The sequence below is a fragment of the Rhinopithecus bieti genome, unplaced genomic scaffold (genome assembly GCF_001698545.2).
Source record: "Rhinopithecus bieti isolate Rb0 unplaced genomic scaffold, ASM169854v2 scaffold_22522, whole genome shotgun sequence".
NCBI classification, from domain to species: Eukaryota; Metazoa; Chordata; class Mammalia; order Primates; family Cercopithecidae; genus Rhinopithecus; species Rhinopithecus bieti.
In genome coordinates, this window is record NW_016811454.1 from 496353 (window position 1) to 513504 (window position 17152).

At 42.3% G+C, this 17152-nt stretch overlaps 1 protein-coding gene across 1 annotated transcript in view; it reads right to left on the reverse strand.

Annotated features, from left to right (window-relative positions):
- Window positions 1-669: 669 nt before the first annotated feature.
- CPO (carboxypeptidase O) overlaps window positions 670-17152 on the reverse strand; it is a 67822-nt gene continuing 51339 nt past the window's right edge. Inside the window, exon 10 of the mRNA XM_017893919.1 lies at window positions 670-842. Within this exon, the coding sequence (XP_017749408.1) occupies window positions 745-842 (98 nt within the window). The 3' untranslated portion in view covers window positions 670-744. The remainder of the gene's footprint in view (window positions 843-17152) is intronic.

Genomic DNA, 17152 nt, shown 5'->3' on the forward strand with positions numbered 1-17152 from the left:
AATGGACCAGATCATGACTTGCTGTGTCCCCCCTGGGCAGCTCTCCGTGGACTCTTGTACCCAGCCCAGGCCTGGAATCAGTTCTAGGACAGCATAGGGCACAGTATGAAATGATACATGTAACTCCTAAGCTATCTGGAGCACTTTTATAATTTCCAAAGTAGTTGCAGAAGGACATTAATGCACAGTTTCAATCAAATGTTTTATTAATAAACTTTCAAAGAGACCCCCACGGGAGAGGTCATTTTCTTTTCATTTCAGGAGATGTTTCTGCACAGCTCTGCTAACAATTGGAGGTCTTCCAAATGAAACTGATGTTATTTCAATGGCTTAGTATACCAGAAACCAGATCCTAAAATCAGATGCCTGCAGTGGAAGGCTAGGCACTCAGCATTCAGGCCAGGATGCTTTATGAAGGGTTATCAGGGATGCTGAATCGTCTGTTCCGGCTTTTAAATCTGAACAAATTATGAGACTTAAGAGGAGAGTTTACACATGAAAGTTTGCCAAAAACAAGTGGGTGGTGACATTCCCCGACTGTAATCTATTCCTCCTCCCACTCGCTGCAGTCTATCACTTAGGATAGTTTATGTTTCAAAAAACAAAAACCCATTTGAAACTAGCTTGAGCAAATAATGGAATTTGTTGGTTCATATACTGATGGCTTCAAGGTATTTGGCTTCAGGTATGGTTTGAGGCAGAGACTCACCATATTCTCAGGGGCACCATGGATTTGAGAGACTTTCATCCACTTTGGGTGTCAGATCTTTTCTTCAGGTTGGTCCCAGGCTGAGGTTCCAGAAATGGCTGTATGTCTCCAAACATCACATCCTTTCCCCATGCTGATCAGAAGATGAGAAAGCATCTTTCCTTAGTCCTTACCAAGAGCTAGGAAGCATTTTCCCCCTGGAACTTCAAAGTCTCCTTGCATTTTGTTGGTTCAAATTAGATTATATTCTCATCTCAAAGGTAATTGCGAGGCCTGGGAAGGGGTAGATGGAGTTTGCAGATCAGCTGGCGTCAATCAGAACTCGCCCCTGGAACAAAGTCAGATCACTCCTGTTGGGAGTGGGGCTTTTTCCTGAAGGAAATCCTGGGTGCTGTCATCATGAAAGAGGGGGAAATGGATATAGGCAATAAAATCCCAGGTATCCTCTACAATATGCAGAACCATGATGGGCAGCACCACCCACCCCTGCCCTAATGGGCTTCGTATAATGGCTTCTACTCTTGATACTAATTACAACATATTTTACAGAATAAAAATATATATATATATATATGCACACACACACACATAACAACAAAAGGTAAAAAAGGACCACTGGGATTCATCAGATGCTTTTTGTCCTGAGCAGTCTGAGAGGACCTGTCCCTGAAGTGGCATGCTGGAAGAAGGAAGATGATGGAATAGTTAGAATGAAGAAAGCTGTGGTAGGCTTGATGGGCACCCCACCCTCATCCCTTTCATGAGGCTGCAGGGCCCTTCCCCAGCCGCTAGAGGGCTGCTGGGGAGTTGCTAGTAACTGATGGCAGTGCCTTGTCCACCTCCCTCCCTGTCCCCCAGTCAGTTGCTGACAGACAAGGCACAAAAATCCAGCCCCTTTTCCCTGAGCTGGGGCCGATCTGTGGTGCGTTTGTCTTCTGATCCTCCTAGGCCTCAAGTCAAATCTAGATTTCACCTGAAACCACCTCCTGGCTCAACCCTTTCCCTTCCTTTTGATCCTCTCACTCCCATACAGCCATTTCTCGAAGAGCACCCCCTCCATAAATCAGATCACCTGAATCTCTACCCGAGGCTCTGGTTCTAGAGAATCTGGCTTTAAACAGGGACTACTTGGTATAGAGAAAGAAAAACCAAAACATAAGCTAACAATTTGGAATAGAAGTCAGAGCCTTGGTTCAAGGTGGGTTTGATGAGTAATGGGTATAAGAATCAGAAGATGCTTCAATTAATTAGGACTCAGTGGTTTCCCAGTAACAGACAGCCATCTGAAGTGACTGAATGCAAAAAGATGAGTGTTTCAAAGCATAAGGGTGCAGGCTGGGCACAGTAGCTCATACCTACAATCCCAGCACTTTGGGAGGCCGAGGCAGGTGGATCACTTGAGGTTGGGAGTTCCAGACCAGCCTGGCCAACATAGTAAAACCCCATCTCTATTAAAGATACAAAAATTAGCTGGGTGTGGTGGTGCACGCCTGTAATCCCAGTTACTTGGGAGGCTGAGGCACAAGAATCGCTTGAACCTAGGAGGTGGAGTTTATAGTGAGCCAAGATCATGGCCCTGCACTCCAGCCTGGACAACAGAGTAAGACTCTGTCTAAAAAAAAAAAAAGAAAAGAAAAGAAAAAAGAATTAGGTTGCCACAGAGGACCTATGGGCTGCAGGTCAGCCGTAGTAGTAGGCCACCCACATTCTCCTCCTCTCTGTCACCTCTGCACCTGCTTCACTATTTTCTTCACTGCCCACCAGGCCCGGTGGAGGAAAGCACAGTCATGATAAAGCTCTGAATATTTCACTCTCTTTCACTTGGGAGATTGGACTGGACTCCGTTGTCCCAATTTTTGGTTCTAGTAGAAGGAATTTTTATTGGTCGTGTGTCAAGTTAGCCCTGGACCAATCAGTCTTAGCCAGTGTAGGGTAAACGTACCTGAGGGCAGTGACTTAAGCACACCCCTAGAACGACCCTGGATGGTAGATGCATCTGAAGGGTGCTCCAAGCTAGGGAACTTGAGACTGGGCAACATGGAGATCATTCCTTGTCTATGAGAAACATCTGAGCCCCAGACCCATCCCCTGGAACACAAGCTCTACGGAAATTGAGGTCCTGAGTTTTGGGTTAAATCAAGGTTACCAGGTGGAGGTCGTTTAGGGGAGGGTGTTAAGTGAAAATGCTGTATAAACTGCACGCTGTTTGCAAGCAGTTACCCACTGGGCCATATGGGTATCTTATCTGGCACCACTGGGCTATAGGTAAGGCAGATATCCTGTCCAGCTCAACCACTGCCACTGGACTCTCTCTATATGTAAGCCTCTAGTAAAACCCTATGTCTTGTTTGCTGGTTCTAGGTCTCTTCTTTGGCCTCTTGAAGCTGGTGCCTTCCTCACTGAGGTAAACAGGAGTTTGGCACAGCAGCCAGGAGCAAAGGTTTGGGGCAGATATAGCATTGTACAAACACACCCCAGAAGCCTACTTTTGTGGCCACATGAAAGAGAAGAGATGGTTCTCCAAGAAAGGCCATTGGCAGATAACATTATGGATGCCCACTATGCTAGTGAAAGTAACATGCCCCAAGGGAATGTCACTTTATGAATTCTATCACCCTGAAAGTGATTTCTATCTTTGCCCTAGTCAAAACAGTTATTAATGATGAGGGCAGCATGCTGATTAGATTCAGGGGACACTTTAAACTGGGAGAAATAGCTAATATGTTAGGTGACAGAAAAAGGACGCTGAAAGTTTAGTAGACTTTCCTAGTGCCCAAAACAATAATATCATATCTAATGGGATAAGGACTCTTTAATTAGGTTAACAATTGACTTGGCAAGAACAGCATGGAAGAGCCTTGACTTGACAATGATTAGTTTTTTAAAATCTAAGAATTTTAGTTGACCACGAGCTGGTTGTGGCACGACTTGGCTTTAAATAAAAGATTTGCCATCTCAGGCTGCATTTACAAGTACAGTATCCATATCAGATCAGAGTAGGGAGCAGGGAATATGGGAGAAGGTGGCTCCTTCTGTGCTCTGTGCTTGTTAGATCAAAGGTGTGTTCAGCCCTAGGGTCCATATTAAAGGCCTCAGAAATCTGAACGCAAGAGTAGAGGAATGCATATTTATTTAGCACCTACTAATTACTAGATACTACGGAGAGATTTTAAAACACAGTCCCCAGGTTAGATGAGTTGTCTAGAAATTCAATTTTATGACACCTGAAACTGAGAATGTTTTTCTGAGAGGAGAGAAGACCTCTAGAAGGAACAGGATAGCTGTGTTCAGATATATGATAAATTATCATGTGGAGGAAAGACTAAGACTGGTCCGTGTTGTTCAAGAAGGTAAAAGAAGCACACCAAATACCTAATAGACAGAAGCTAAGGCAGATTTATGCTGAATAAGAAAGAGTTTGCTGCAATTAGAGATGTTCTGTGTGATGAAACTGGTTTGTTACCAAGTGATGAGTCTATGCTGCCTTTCGAAGTGTCCAAGAAGAGACAGAAGGTTAACAACCATCATACTAGCTTGCTATATGCCAGTTTCCATGATACGTGCTTTATATACACTATCTCAAATCCTTACAATAATCTGTCAAGGTAAAAAAAAATACTGCTCCTATTTTACAAATGAGGAACCTGAGGTCTAGAGGGGTTACATCACTTGCTTAATATCTTATTACATGTAAGTGGCACAGCCTGAATTCAAACCCATGTCTGTGTAGTTTCAAAGTAGGGATATAGCCAAGTGAATTCCTGCCTTAGAAGGTGTATTAGTCTGTTCTCATGCTGCTAATAAAGACATACCCAAGACTGGGTAATTTATAAAGGAAAGAGGTTTAATGACTCACAGTTCTATGTGGTTGGGGAGGCCTCACAATTGTGGTAGAAGGTGAGGAGGGGCAAAGTCACATCTTACATGGTGGCAGGAAAGAGAGTGTGTGCAGGGGAACTGCCCTTTATACAACCATCACATTCATGAGACTTATTCACTGTCATGAGAACAGCACAGGAAAGACCTGCCTCCATGATTAAATTACCTCCCACCAGGTCCCTCCCACCACATGTGGAAATTATGGGAGCTACAATTCAAGATGAGATTTGGGTGGGGACCCACAGCTAAACCATATCAGAAGGAGGTTGGAGAAGACAAATAGTAAGAATTGGTATACTAATTTTACCAGCTTACCAAGCTTCAGATTCTGCCCAGTAAAGTCCATGATCTCTGTATGGGTACAGCATACTCATAATTCTAAGTATTTTTTTGGAAGAACAAACAAGATATTCTCCTTCTATGAGGTCAGAGTAAAAGAAAATAGATAGTAAGGATCTGCTAAACTGCAGAAATAAACAATCCCTAAATCTCAGTGCCTTAACCCAATACCTCCTGCACGGATCGGCAGGGGAGTCTTCCCATCATAGTCAGGGAGCCTGGCTGACACAGGCTTTATCTTGCATGTGCTTACCTGATCACAGCAGCTGCAGACAGAAAGCATCACAAACTATGCACTGTCTCTTAACACTTTGCGTGGAAGTGATGCATAACCCTTCCACTCACATTTCTTTGGACAACACCTGGTCACACCTAACTTCAAAGAAGCTGAAGAAGTACAATCATATGAGACCAGAAGTAGAAAGTCATATGGATTTGAGACTACACTAGTGATTTCCACAATCAAATTTTGATAACAGTCAATATTGAGTTGATATTTAAATTATAACCATGATCATTAAGAATGTTTGAAGGAAATATTGGTGGAAAGATAGTGTGGAATGCATGCCCTGAAAATGTGGGGAATAATAAATTAGATCTCATGATACCAAATCTTCAGAAGATGAGTCATGTTAGTGGTTTCCATTCTGTGTCGTGGAATGTCCCAGACACTTTTATAACGGGTAAGGGGTGGGGCTCCAGGCTCCTTTTCTTTCCTCTCCTCAACTTTGTTCATCTGTTTTATTTGGTGTGTGGGTGCATGTTTGTGTGTGTGTGTGTTTGATGAATTTTGGTTTCTCAGCACCCAGTCTTCTCTTTTAACAGCTCCCAAATTTCCATGTGAAGAATTACACCCTTCATATTGTATAAAGCCTCAAGATGTCCTGACTGCCAGCCACACAGGCTATTGGTTTATATGAGAAGCTCTCACCACCTAGGTACAGTTAACATGTGACCCCAGCTTAATCAGACTCTCTCCCCTTAGATTTTGACCCTCACATCAGCAACTACAATGGCAAAAGAAAAGGTGAAAGTTCATTCATTGCCACTTTGGTGTTCAGTATTAAATTAGTTTTCAAAATATGGCTTTATGTTTGAACCCCAATCTAAGGAATCAAGCATTTGCCTGATGCTCAAATATCCGAATCCAGATAGTTCCTATTGACTATCTGGCAGAAATGTTATATCATTAGCCATATTTAAACTCATAAATATCAGCCATGAAGACGGAGGAGATGGTGCTAGGATGATACAAATTAGTCATGGTAAATGATATCGCTGTTGCACAGAAAGGGCGCAACCCTAAAAAGCACCTTGTTCAAAGTCAGTAAGTGTGTGAGACAATGTTCTTCCTCTTCATCACAAAGAGAATTACCTGTATATTCAAAGCCCCATGTTTATATCCTCTCTTCAATCATGTGCAAGCATTAGTATCTTTCAAGTGAATTTCCTTATGCTTTAGTTAGCTCATTACTTTCTCTTGCCTGCAACCAAATAACCCTAAGGGTATAAGTTTTATCAAGGTACATTTTTGCTTTCTTGCTTGGTTTTTGCAAAGAGTTCCATGCTAAAATATTAAAGTTTGGACCAAATGATTTTAGATATTGCTCCTAGTCTTATGCTTTTAAGCTTAAAAAACAACAGAAGAAAATGCGTTTTGCAGATCTGGCAGCTGACTCAATGCAAATGTTACCACCAACAGGAACCACAAAGAAACCTAGGTCAGTAATATGATCATGTAAAAGACGTCTCAATCTCTTTCCCACCAATCTTCCTGCACTGGCCTGTGAAATTTAACTCTTTCTTAATATTTCTTAAATGACGTTTTTCTTAAATGTTTCTAAATATTTAAAAGCTGCAGGCTTGCTGCATGTTCTGGAGCTGTGTGATACGGGTTTCTCTTGTAAACCTCGCTGTATACTTCTCTCTATGATGAAGAATAGGAACATTATCTCCTGCACTCCTGCTCTTACTGACTTTGAATGAGGTGCTTTTTAGCCACACCCTTTCTGCACAACAATGACACCATTTTCCATGAATAATTTGTATCATCCTAGTACCACCTCTACAATCTTCCTGGCTGATATTTCTGAGTTTAAATATGGCTAATGATATAACATTCCTGCCAGAATGTAGGAAATACTGGATTTAGATATTTGGGCCTCAGGCAAACGCTTGATTTCTTAGATTGGGACTCAAACAAAAAGCTATCTTTGGAAAACAATTGAATACAGGAATCATAAACATCATAATGAGCTGAGGGTAGACCATGCATTCCTCTCACTAGAGTGGGTAGTTGGTATCTCATTAGGACTGTTGCATGTCTTGGAGTTCTAGCTGTGTGTTCTGTTTGGGATTCCTGTTACTGTACAGGTTGCAAAGAGTTAACATGCATTTTCTCTGTGATCTATCCAATGTCTACTTATTTTGTTTATAGGACCTTGCTGCCTCACCATAATGTTTATAGGTTTTCTTGATGATTTCATTGCCTCTAGGGAATGTACTGCATCTCACCTCTTGCACATTACTCTTCTGTGGGAATCTGAACGTTCTGTGTCTTGCACTGCCCACAGGAGTCTACATTCCACTCCTGCCTTCTGCTGAGTCTCCATGCTGAAGGCTCACCTGCTTCAGTAATTCTCCAGCCTCCCCCTCTCTGCCCCCCTCAATTGATGATTATTGATGAGCTTTCTTGAGCTGCCACTACCCCATTAAATAACCCAGTTCTGCACTTGGTGAATAGTTTCCCATTCTCTGCAAAATAGGCACTTCTCCCTTCTTGTCCAGAAAGCAGTCTGGTCGCTGCTAGGAAGGCCTGGCCTCTTGGCAGAGGGCCATAGGAAGAGCATCACCCCAGCACTGAAAACCAATTTTTTGGTGTGTAAATGTTTTGTTTGTTTGTCGGCTTTGTTTTCTAGCTTTAAAAACATCACTTGGGCCAGGCGCGGTGGCTCAAGCCTGTAATCCCAGCACTTTGGGAGGCCGAGATGGGTGGATCACAAGTTCAGGAGATCGAGACCATCCTGGCTAACACCGTGAAACCCTGTCTCTACTAAAAAATACAAAAACTAGCCGGGCGAGGTGGCGGGCGCCTGTAGTCCCAGCTACTCAGGGAGGCTGAGGCAGGAGAATGGCGTAAACCCGGGAGGCGGAGCTTGCAGTGAGATGAGATCTGGCCACTGCACTCCAGCCTGAGCGGTAGAGCGAGACTCCGTCTCAAAAAAAAAAAAATCACTTGGCCATGGGAAAGGCAGGCATATTTTGAGTGCTATCAGCAAGGCATAGAAACATTACTTCTGTACATTCTCAACATGGATCACTCTTATAATTAGGTAAGAGAGTTGAATAAAGAGAGTTTTGCAGAAGAAAGGATTCGCGGAGACTCTAGAACAAAGTTCCAGTGGAAGAGTGTTGAGGAAAGCAGAAAGCAACTAGTTTTCTAAATTAAAGGGAAACCACGTACAGACTCTAGATGAGTTCAAAGGCATTTAAAGGCTGGGCTTTTTTTTTCTTTAAGTATCATTTTTGTTTGCACAGATTTCCCAAGCAATCCACCTGGCTGACTTTACTCTTCTCTCATCCATATGGAGGTCTCTGGCTAAGTCCAAGGAGCCATAAACAAAAAACTACAAATAAGAACTGTGTAAACAGAAAGTCAGGCTCCCAAGCGAGAAACATGTCTAGTAAATGATGTGACAATACTAAGGAGTCATTGTAGCACTCCTTGCTCTGATCTTATCGAGCTCTTTCATTTCTGTAAAAGTGCCTGCGTAAACCGGCACCCCAGCCAACAGCCTGTTGCAGGGGAAAGACACCTGCCTAGCCTCCCTCTTATTCCTCCATCGCTTAGTCTGTCCCGAGATGTCATTGTCAGGTACTGGGAATTAGAGTCAATCTGCCCCGCCTGTGATGGACTCCGTGTGAATACATCTCTTATGTGTGTTTCACACGCACTATCTGGTCAACAGCCAGTGTTCTTTTTTCTCCTCCCTCCTCCCATCACCATCATCCACATGTGGCCATTCCCCTCACTGCCTGGTATCTGGGGCCAGCCTTACCTCTCAGGGGAGAGACAGATTTGCTTTGCTCTTCACCCTGAACAAGGAGACCTTTCATTTCAAAAGGGAAGATGCTTTATTTCCCTGTGAATTAGAATAATGAAATATTTCTTGTAAACCTGAGAATTAAAATGCAGACAATACGAGTCCTTCAGTTTCTTTTATTGGTCTTCAGAGGTGAACCTGGGAGCAGTTGTAAATATGCATCAGGGTATCTCCTGGTCTGATGGTATTGAAACTCCACTCACAGAAATGCTAAGTTAAGTGTCGCTGCTGGATTTGTCTCCAAGAGCTCCCTCCCATTTCTCCCCACCCTCTACCTCACTTCCAGCTCCCTACCCTGGTTACAGTGACTTTGAGACTAGTAAGAAGCATTTTGAGGTGACACTCGAGTAGCTGTGTGGTCTGGAATGCATTATAATGTTATGTCTCAATTACAATATTCTTTGGTTGATACACAAGGCAGGCACAGCCAAGATTCAGCCTTAGGGCGCACTGCCACCTCCTGGAAAACCCTCTGTGTGCGGCGCCTGCTATATCCTTCCTCCAATGCCACCAACCAGAAAACAAGCACTTGTTCATGGCCTTCTGTCTTTAGAACCCAAGATCTGGGCACACCTAGCCATCTTCTCCTGCCCCTTCAAATTGGAATGTACTAATTCCTGAAGGAAATGTAAAGGTGTTGCATTGTTGCATTGTCTTTTTTTTTTTTTTTTTTTTTGAGACAGAGTCTCACTCTGTTGCCCAGAGTGGAGTCCAGTGGCATGATCTTGGCTCATTGCAACCTCTACCTCCTGGGTTCAAGTGATTCTACTGCTTCAGCCTCCCGAGTAGCTGAGATTACAGGAGCGCACCACCACACCTGGCTAATTTTTTATATTTTTGGTAGAGATGGGGTTTCACCATGTTGGCCAGGCTGGTCTCCAATTCCTGACCTCAAGTGATCTGCCCGCCTCAGACTCCCAAAGAGCTGGGATTACAGGCGTGAGCCACCACACCCAGCTGCATTGTAATCTTAATTAAAAACAAGTAACTAGGTTGGGGAAGCCACTGGTGCAGAGATCTGTGATCATTACTCTCACCTTCTGCTCCTGAGGCTGGTAACAGATGCTGCTTACTGTAAATGAGTGCCTGGCACCAGCAGGATCCTGCCCTCGGGATCTCTGGAAGAAGTGCCAGCATTATTTACACCATTATGCCTAGTGTTCCATTATTGGAACGCTAAGCATGTGGAAGTTATTTATATCCCACTGCTCAAGGTCATTGCCAAGGTCTGATCGCAAAAATTCAAAAAATTGCAACCTCAGGCATAAATGGGTTAAGGACTGGAGCAAGGACTTGGAGCAGAAGTCACATGCACAGGCAGAGTGTTGGAGTGGAGGAAACCCTGAGTTATTCGGCCCTATTGCTATGTGGTGATTGTTTGAGATTCCACCTTACCAGCATGTAGAGACATCTAATGAGATCTTTTGAGAAAACACCAAAGACACAGAAAAGCACCTATAGGTTTCCATTTAGACTCACAGCAAATGAAGGCCAGCACACACAACTGTGTTGTGTCTTCGAGGCACACCCTGCTGACTAGAGGAGGCTAGCTGTCAAGTTTTGACTAGAAAAGCAAAAATACATTTGGGGAGATGTCAGCCTCATCATCATGAAAAAGAATGGGTTAACAGATTTCTCTATCAACAGCTTTCCTTTAAAATAACAAAAATATGATTATCAGGCAAATAAGAACATATTCTCATTAACCGAATTGATTGATTTCAATTAATTACCTGAATTGCTTAAATTCAACTAGTATCCCTCTGAGTCAGCAGTTCTTATCTTTTGAAAGGGGGTTTAGAGATTCATTGAAAATATTTTAAAATGTGAAAATGTCTGTATGCTTCTTCCAGAAAATGTATACACATTTTTTTCTATCATTTAATAATGTCTGTGAAACCCCATCACCACTGCCAAAGTGATCTTAACGGAACTTAATTAAAAATGCCTCTTGTAGCTAGCTTTCTTTGCAAGCCTGGGTTCAAGTTTTGGGCATCCTGGTTAATTTGGGGAGAAAGGAGGGGCCACAGGAATATTTGCAATAAGCAGATCCCTGGGTTGGGCACCTACAAGAAATGGCCAAGGATATTTCCACTTCTCTTCTGTTCCCTGGTCTCACACTGAAACTAGATTTAAATGTTCATCGTTTGAAAATCCTGGACCTTCAGAGACACACATCTGAAAAGCTCAGATAACACCTTGCTTCAGCCCACGCTCCAGGAAAACAAAGCTGAATCAGGGTTCTGCCACAGCACCTGTTTGGACACATTCTCTGTCTTTACCCCTAGAGAGAAACCCTAATGAACGTGATTTGGGAACATAGCCTTCCTTGTGGCAGGAGCATCAGACACCACATTTTCTGACAGTATCATTAGTATTAATAGTCTTAACTCCTAATATTTACGGAGCACTAACATTGTGGTTAGAGTAGGTGGTCTAGGGTGGACAAGTCACTCTGTCGTGGAAAATCATCATTCAAAGCACTTTACAAACATTAACCCACTTAATCTCCCCAACAGTGGTGTAAGGTAGGTCCTCTTATTATCTGCATTTTATCAGTGAGGCAGTTGAGACACAATAAAACATGTTCTGCGACTTGCCCCAGGTACACAGCCATGAAGTGAGTGGGCGGAGCTTTACCTGGGCAATATGGCTTCAGAGTTTTTGCTGTTAACACTTCCCTACAGTGTCTCTCACTTACCTGAATCCTGGGAATGGTTCATGAAAATAGATTCCTGAAGATTTTGTGTAAGTGCAGAGACATGGCTGCTACAATTAAGTAGACACTGTGAGTAGAATGCACTGTGACTTTGCTCTGGGGGATCCTGAACCTAATTTTGAATGTATGTCCATCACATAGCTAAGAAATAAATGGTTTTACCTTCTTTTTGAGAATATGACACTTAGAATCTGCTAGGGTGAACTCTGAGACGTAGAAAGGCCCTGTGCTTTTCTGGGATAGGGGCAGCTGTCCCCCCCCCTTTTTTTTTCTTGAGATGGATTTTTGCTCTTGTTGCCCAAGCTGGAGTGCAATGGTACAATCTCAGCTCACTGCAACCTCCGCCTTCCCGGTTCAAGTGATTCTCCTGTCTCAGCCTCCCGAGTAGCTGGGATTACAGGTGCGTGCCACCACGCCCGGCTAATTTTTTGTATTTTTAGTAGAAATGGGATTTCACCATGTTAGCCAGTCTGGTCTTGAAGTCCTGACCTCGGGTGATCCACCCGCCTTGGCCTCCCAAAGTGTTGGGATTACAGGCGTGAGCCACCCACACCCGGCCAGTTGTTGCTTTTTAACTGACCAGTGTCTACTCACTCTTCTTCCAACATAAGCGGCCTGATTTTATTTCCTATCTCAATCTATGTAGTTTGGGAAGCTGGTCTATGAGTGACCATGTGACCCTGGCTGGGACAACAGCATATTCCAACTTCTTGACTCATGGAGGCCCATTCAGTCCCTCTTTGGGAATTGTATTAGAACCACTATTAAGAGAAACACTTTTTTTCCAGGGTTGTGAAGAGGATAGGATCCAGGACTAGAGCTGCAGGGAATGGGTGGGAGGACAACAAGGGCAGGGGTTGCATTTTGCTCCCACATGGAAAGAGCCTGCTTTAATAAAACCAACAGAAAAAGATCTAATGCAAAATTAAAATATGGAAACTCATGAAATTCTGATAACATCTTTGGAATCCCTGGATCCTTTTATTCTTTCACTCCCTTCAGATCTTTTAGTTAGATGAACCAATACATTTGGGAACAGAAGCAAACATCAGATGGTTGACTTTCTGAGAAGTAAAGAGCCAGAGACAACCAGGTTACTTCTTGACTATGATTTAATTCCAGCCTCTTCTTCCTCACTCTGAGGGAGGGCGTGTTCAGGTTTAGCCCCTTCTCCATTGCTTCCGCTGCAAACCCCTGATTCTCAACACTCCTCCCCAACTACCCCATCCTGCCTCATAAAAGATGTTGAGATTAGTTTTAATTACAAATGCATAATTAACTGGTATATTCATGGCTATTATCAGGATCTCAAATTAAAGACTGTGTCTTGCACAGAGTGCGGATCATTTAAGCCATCAGACTACCTCCAAGTTCCTCTCACGTTCTAAGAAAACGAATGAACCCTTTCCTAGCCCCCTCCCACGCCCATCCCACAGAGGCTGATTTAATGGCTCTTCTCAGTTAGTTGCCTGCACGTGGTCTTCATTTGAGTACTTATTTTGTGAGGTGTTTACTTTTCTGTATTTTGAACTAGACTGAAAGATCCTTAAGGGCAGAGACTTTTGTCTTTATTTTGTATTTACTTCTTTTACTCAAAACTAAATCAAGATACCTCTGCTTACCTAGTGGCAACTTTTCTTAATTATGAGCCAAATGCTCTAGTGCGTTCCCCAGAGAAACAGCATCAACAGTGCCTGGGAACTTGTTAGATATGCAGATTCTCCACATTCCCTCCTTCCGTCCCACTACTGAGTAAGAAATTCTCATGGGGAGATGGGACCCACCAGCTCAGGTTTTAACAAGCCTTCCAGATGATTTTGATGCCCACTAACATTGGAGAATCACTACTCTAGCTTCTTGCCACTTGATGTGCAGTAGTGTGAGGACCAGCAATATCAGCATCACCTGGGAGCTTGTTAAACATGCAGACTTTCATGCTCTACCAGTGATCTATTGATGTGGACAAGAATCTGTTTTAACAAGCTGTCCAGGTGATATCTGTACTCTAAAGTTATGCTAACTAAATTTTCAAGAGCATCAAATTACCTAGGGATTTTGTTAAACGCAAGCTCTGATGTCAAAAAATCTGAATTTTGAACAAGCTTTCATCTAAAACTAATGCTACTGGTCCACGGACCACAATTTGAGTAGTAAGTGCTTCAGGTCTGCAGGGAAATTGGGGGATGGGGAGTATCTTTAGACCCATTACCCAGCCTTCCCAAATCAGACAGAGCAGTTCTGTTTTTATCTGACTTATATTTTATGCTTCAAGGAAAATTTTTATTTGAAATAAGAATTCTCCTGCACAACAAATCTTTGAAGCAACAGCCTTTGAGAAAATAGTCAACCTTTGAAGTGATAGACTTGCAAACCTAATTATAAAGTAAATGTCATAGGGTGAATTAGCGTACGTGTAAGAGGAAACTGATGGCGATTACAGTTTTTAATTTTTTAAAAACTTTTCAAGTTTCCATATTGAATGAAGTTTGGAATATGAGATTGAAATGAAGGTTGCATGTGACTCAACACCTGACTAGAAGATCGAAAACTAATCCTGAATTTCAACTGACACCTCAGCGTGACAATTCTGCATTCCCTATTTCCTATCTGAAACCACATGGCTCCTCATTTTTCCATTCTGCTTCCCTTCTGGATTCCGTAGGTCTATCAGTCAATTTTCAGCATTATTATACTTTCTCAGGCAGGGATGAAACAAAAATGATTGAAGACAAGTTCTCATGATCTTATAATACTTGCATCCTTCTGAATAACCTCTCTGATTTCTGTCACTTTGTGGGGAAAGAATGGAAATTTCTGTGGCCACCAACTCAACGTAGTTGTTATTCAATTCATGTGTGTATGAAACCACCTTTACAAAAATCATAATAGTGAGAAAATTATGACAGTGAAAGGGATCTCATCTAACCAACTCCATCTTGCCTTTAACTTCCAAAATGTCCTTGGTCATTCCTGGGCATAGGTCAAGCTAACTTTGGGAAAAATTTAGTTTATAGCTTAAATGATAATAGCCCTTCCCCAAACTAAACCACCTTTGTAAAACTAATGGGCGGCCACCATATTAGGAGGATGAGGGGCTTGATTTATGCTAAGACCAGTCTTTATTTTGAAGGTTGTATGGTTTTCAACTTCCCCAATTACTTCTGTAAATATCATCTCTATTGTAAAACTTAAGATTGGCCCTTTGAGATGTCTTTTCCAGCTTTTGCATTTCTGATGATGCCTCACCTAGACTAGTGACTCTTCTGTGGCCCCCACCCAGAAGCAGACTCCGCACAATGAGGGCCATTTTCCATACCCCTTTGATTGCATGCCCAACCAAAGAGCATTTCCCCTGTCCTAGCCTCCTCCCAAACTATCCTTGAAAAACTCTAGCCTCCAAATTTTCAGGGAGGCTGATTTGAGTAATAATAAAACTCCCATTTCCCGTTTAGCCAGCTCTATGTATATTAAGCTCTTGCTCTATTGCAATTTCCCTGTCTTGGTAAATGAGCTCTATCTAGGCAGGGGGCAAAATGAACCCACTGGGTGGTTACATGCCCAGTATAATATTTAATATTTTCTGAACTGTTTTTCCTGACATCTTCCCTCTAATTATTTCACCTTAGATCATCCTTCCAGAGTAATCTTTACTTTTTACTCCCTCTACTTCTTTACTCCTTTACTACCTCTGCTAGTACTCCCCACAGCCTATAGGGAGAACATTTAGACACTGGTCTGGCATTCAGGCTCTTCAACCACCTGATCCTAACCTGACTTTACACTTCACCTTCTCAAGATCCTCTATCTAGTCAACTGGGTTTTTGTGGGTTCAAACTCATAGTGTGAAGACACGTTACTCTTTGCCTCCTTTGTGTCTCTGTGGTTGCTTTTGCACCATCTATGTAAATAAAAAGGACACTGTTCATCTTTTATTGGAAGCATCATTTTGGAGCTGACTTTCAAAAATGTTTTCTTTTTTTAAAATCCTCAGCAAAAACATAATAAGAGCTCTGTAGGAAAGGAACATGTTGGCAGGATAAGAGTTAATACACTCACCATTAAAGTTCTTTGGAGCTTTATTTTTTAATTATTTTAAATGAATAAATCCTGAGACAGAAATAAAAGTCCTTTTCAGAGTAGCTGAGAAAAGACTATGCAGTCTTGATTACAGTAAAGTGGAAAACTATAATAAGTGTCTATTATTTTCCCATAAAGTCTTATTGTAACACCAAATACTTTAAAATTTACAAGTCCATAAAGACTAATTTTTTTTTTACTGTGCCTTCAATAAGAGGTTCAACTAAAAATGCATGTTATCCTGAAATAAAAGTCTTATCTAGAATAAGAGTCTTCATGTTCTAGAATTAGAAAATATTCAAAATAGAAATATTTCTGTTCATACAGCATTTGTAATCTCCAGGCATATTCTGAATATTGAGTAATAGTAATACTTGTATTAAAGGTTATTTTAGGAAATTAAAAACTTATGATGTTTTGGTAATAATTCCAAACCACTGACAATTACATTGGGTTCCCTACAGGCAGGTCCAGATGTGAGGAGTCATGCATAAGTGATTTATTAAGGAAGTACTCCCAAGAGAAACTAGTAAGGGAGTGAGGAAGCAAGACAAAGAAAGGGAGGAAGCCAAGCAAGGGTGCAACCTCAAGGCACGTTCTTTGGAGGGTAACTTTAACCTTATCCCACAGTATCTCTGGAACAAGTTACACTTCCCACTGCAGGAGAACTGGGCTTTCATACCCCTGGACTCATCTGTTACCCTCCGGGCAGAAGCTGGGGGTTTCTGGTGGTAGATGTATTCAATCAAGTTTAGCCTAAAGCTGCCTTCTTACATATTTTAAGTTCGTCCTAAAGGTTTCTCTGTACATAGTGAACTATGACATAGTGTACACCTTCATAGTGGCCAACATGGCGAAACCCCATCTCTACTAAAAATCCAAAAATTAGCTGGGTGTGGTGGCTTACACCTGTAGTCCCAGCTACTCAGAAGGCTGAGGCAGGAGAATGGCGTGAACTCAGGAGGCGGAGGTTGCAGTGAGCCGAGATTGTGCCACTGCACTCCATCCTGGGTGACAGAGCAAGACTCTGTCTCAGGAAAAAACAAACAGAAAAACCACCAGAGTTCCATCCATAAGTTACCCAAACAAATCACCTTTTACCAACAAACTGGATTTGTCTGCCTTGTTCTTTGTATCTCTGCTCCGTCTGTGTTTGGGGGTCACTTTGAATATACAGTCGCCTTCATGGAACAGCTGTTTGTTTTTCATTAAAACACGAATGAAATTAAAGAAGGGCCACACATGGACTAATGATGACAGTATGTTGCAATCCAAGGATTGTGACAAAACCAATTTTGTGCACCTGCAGTCCATTTTTTTTTTTTT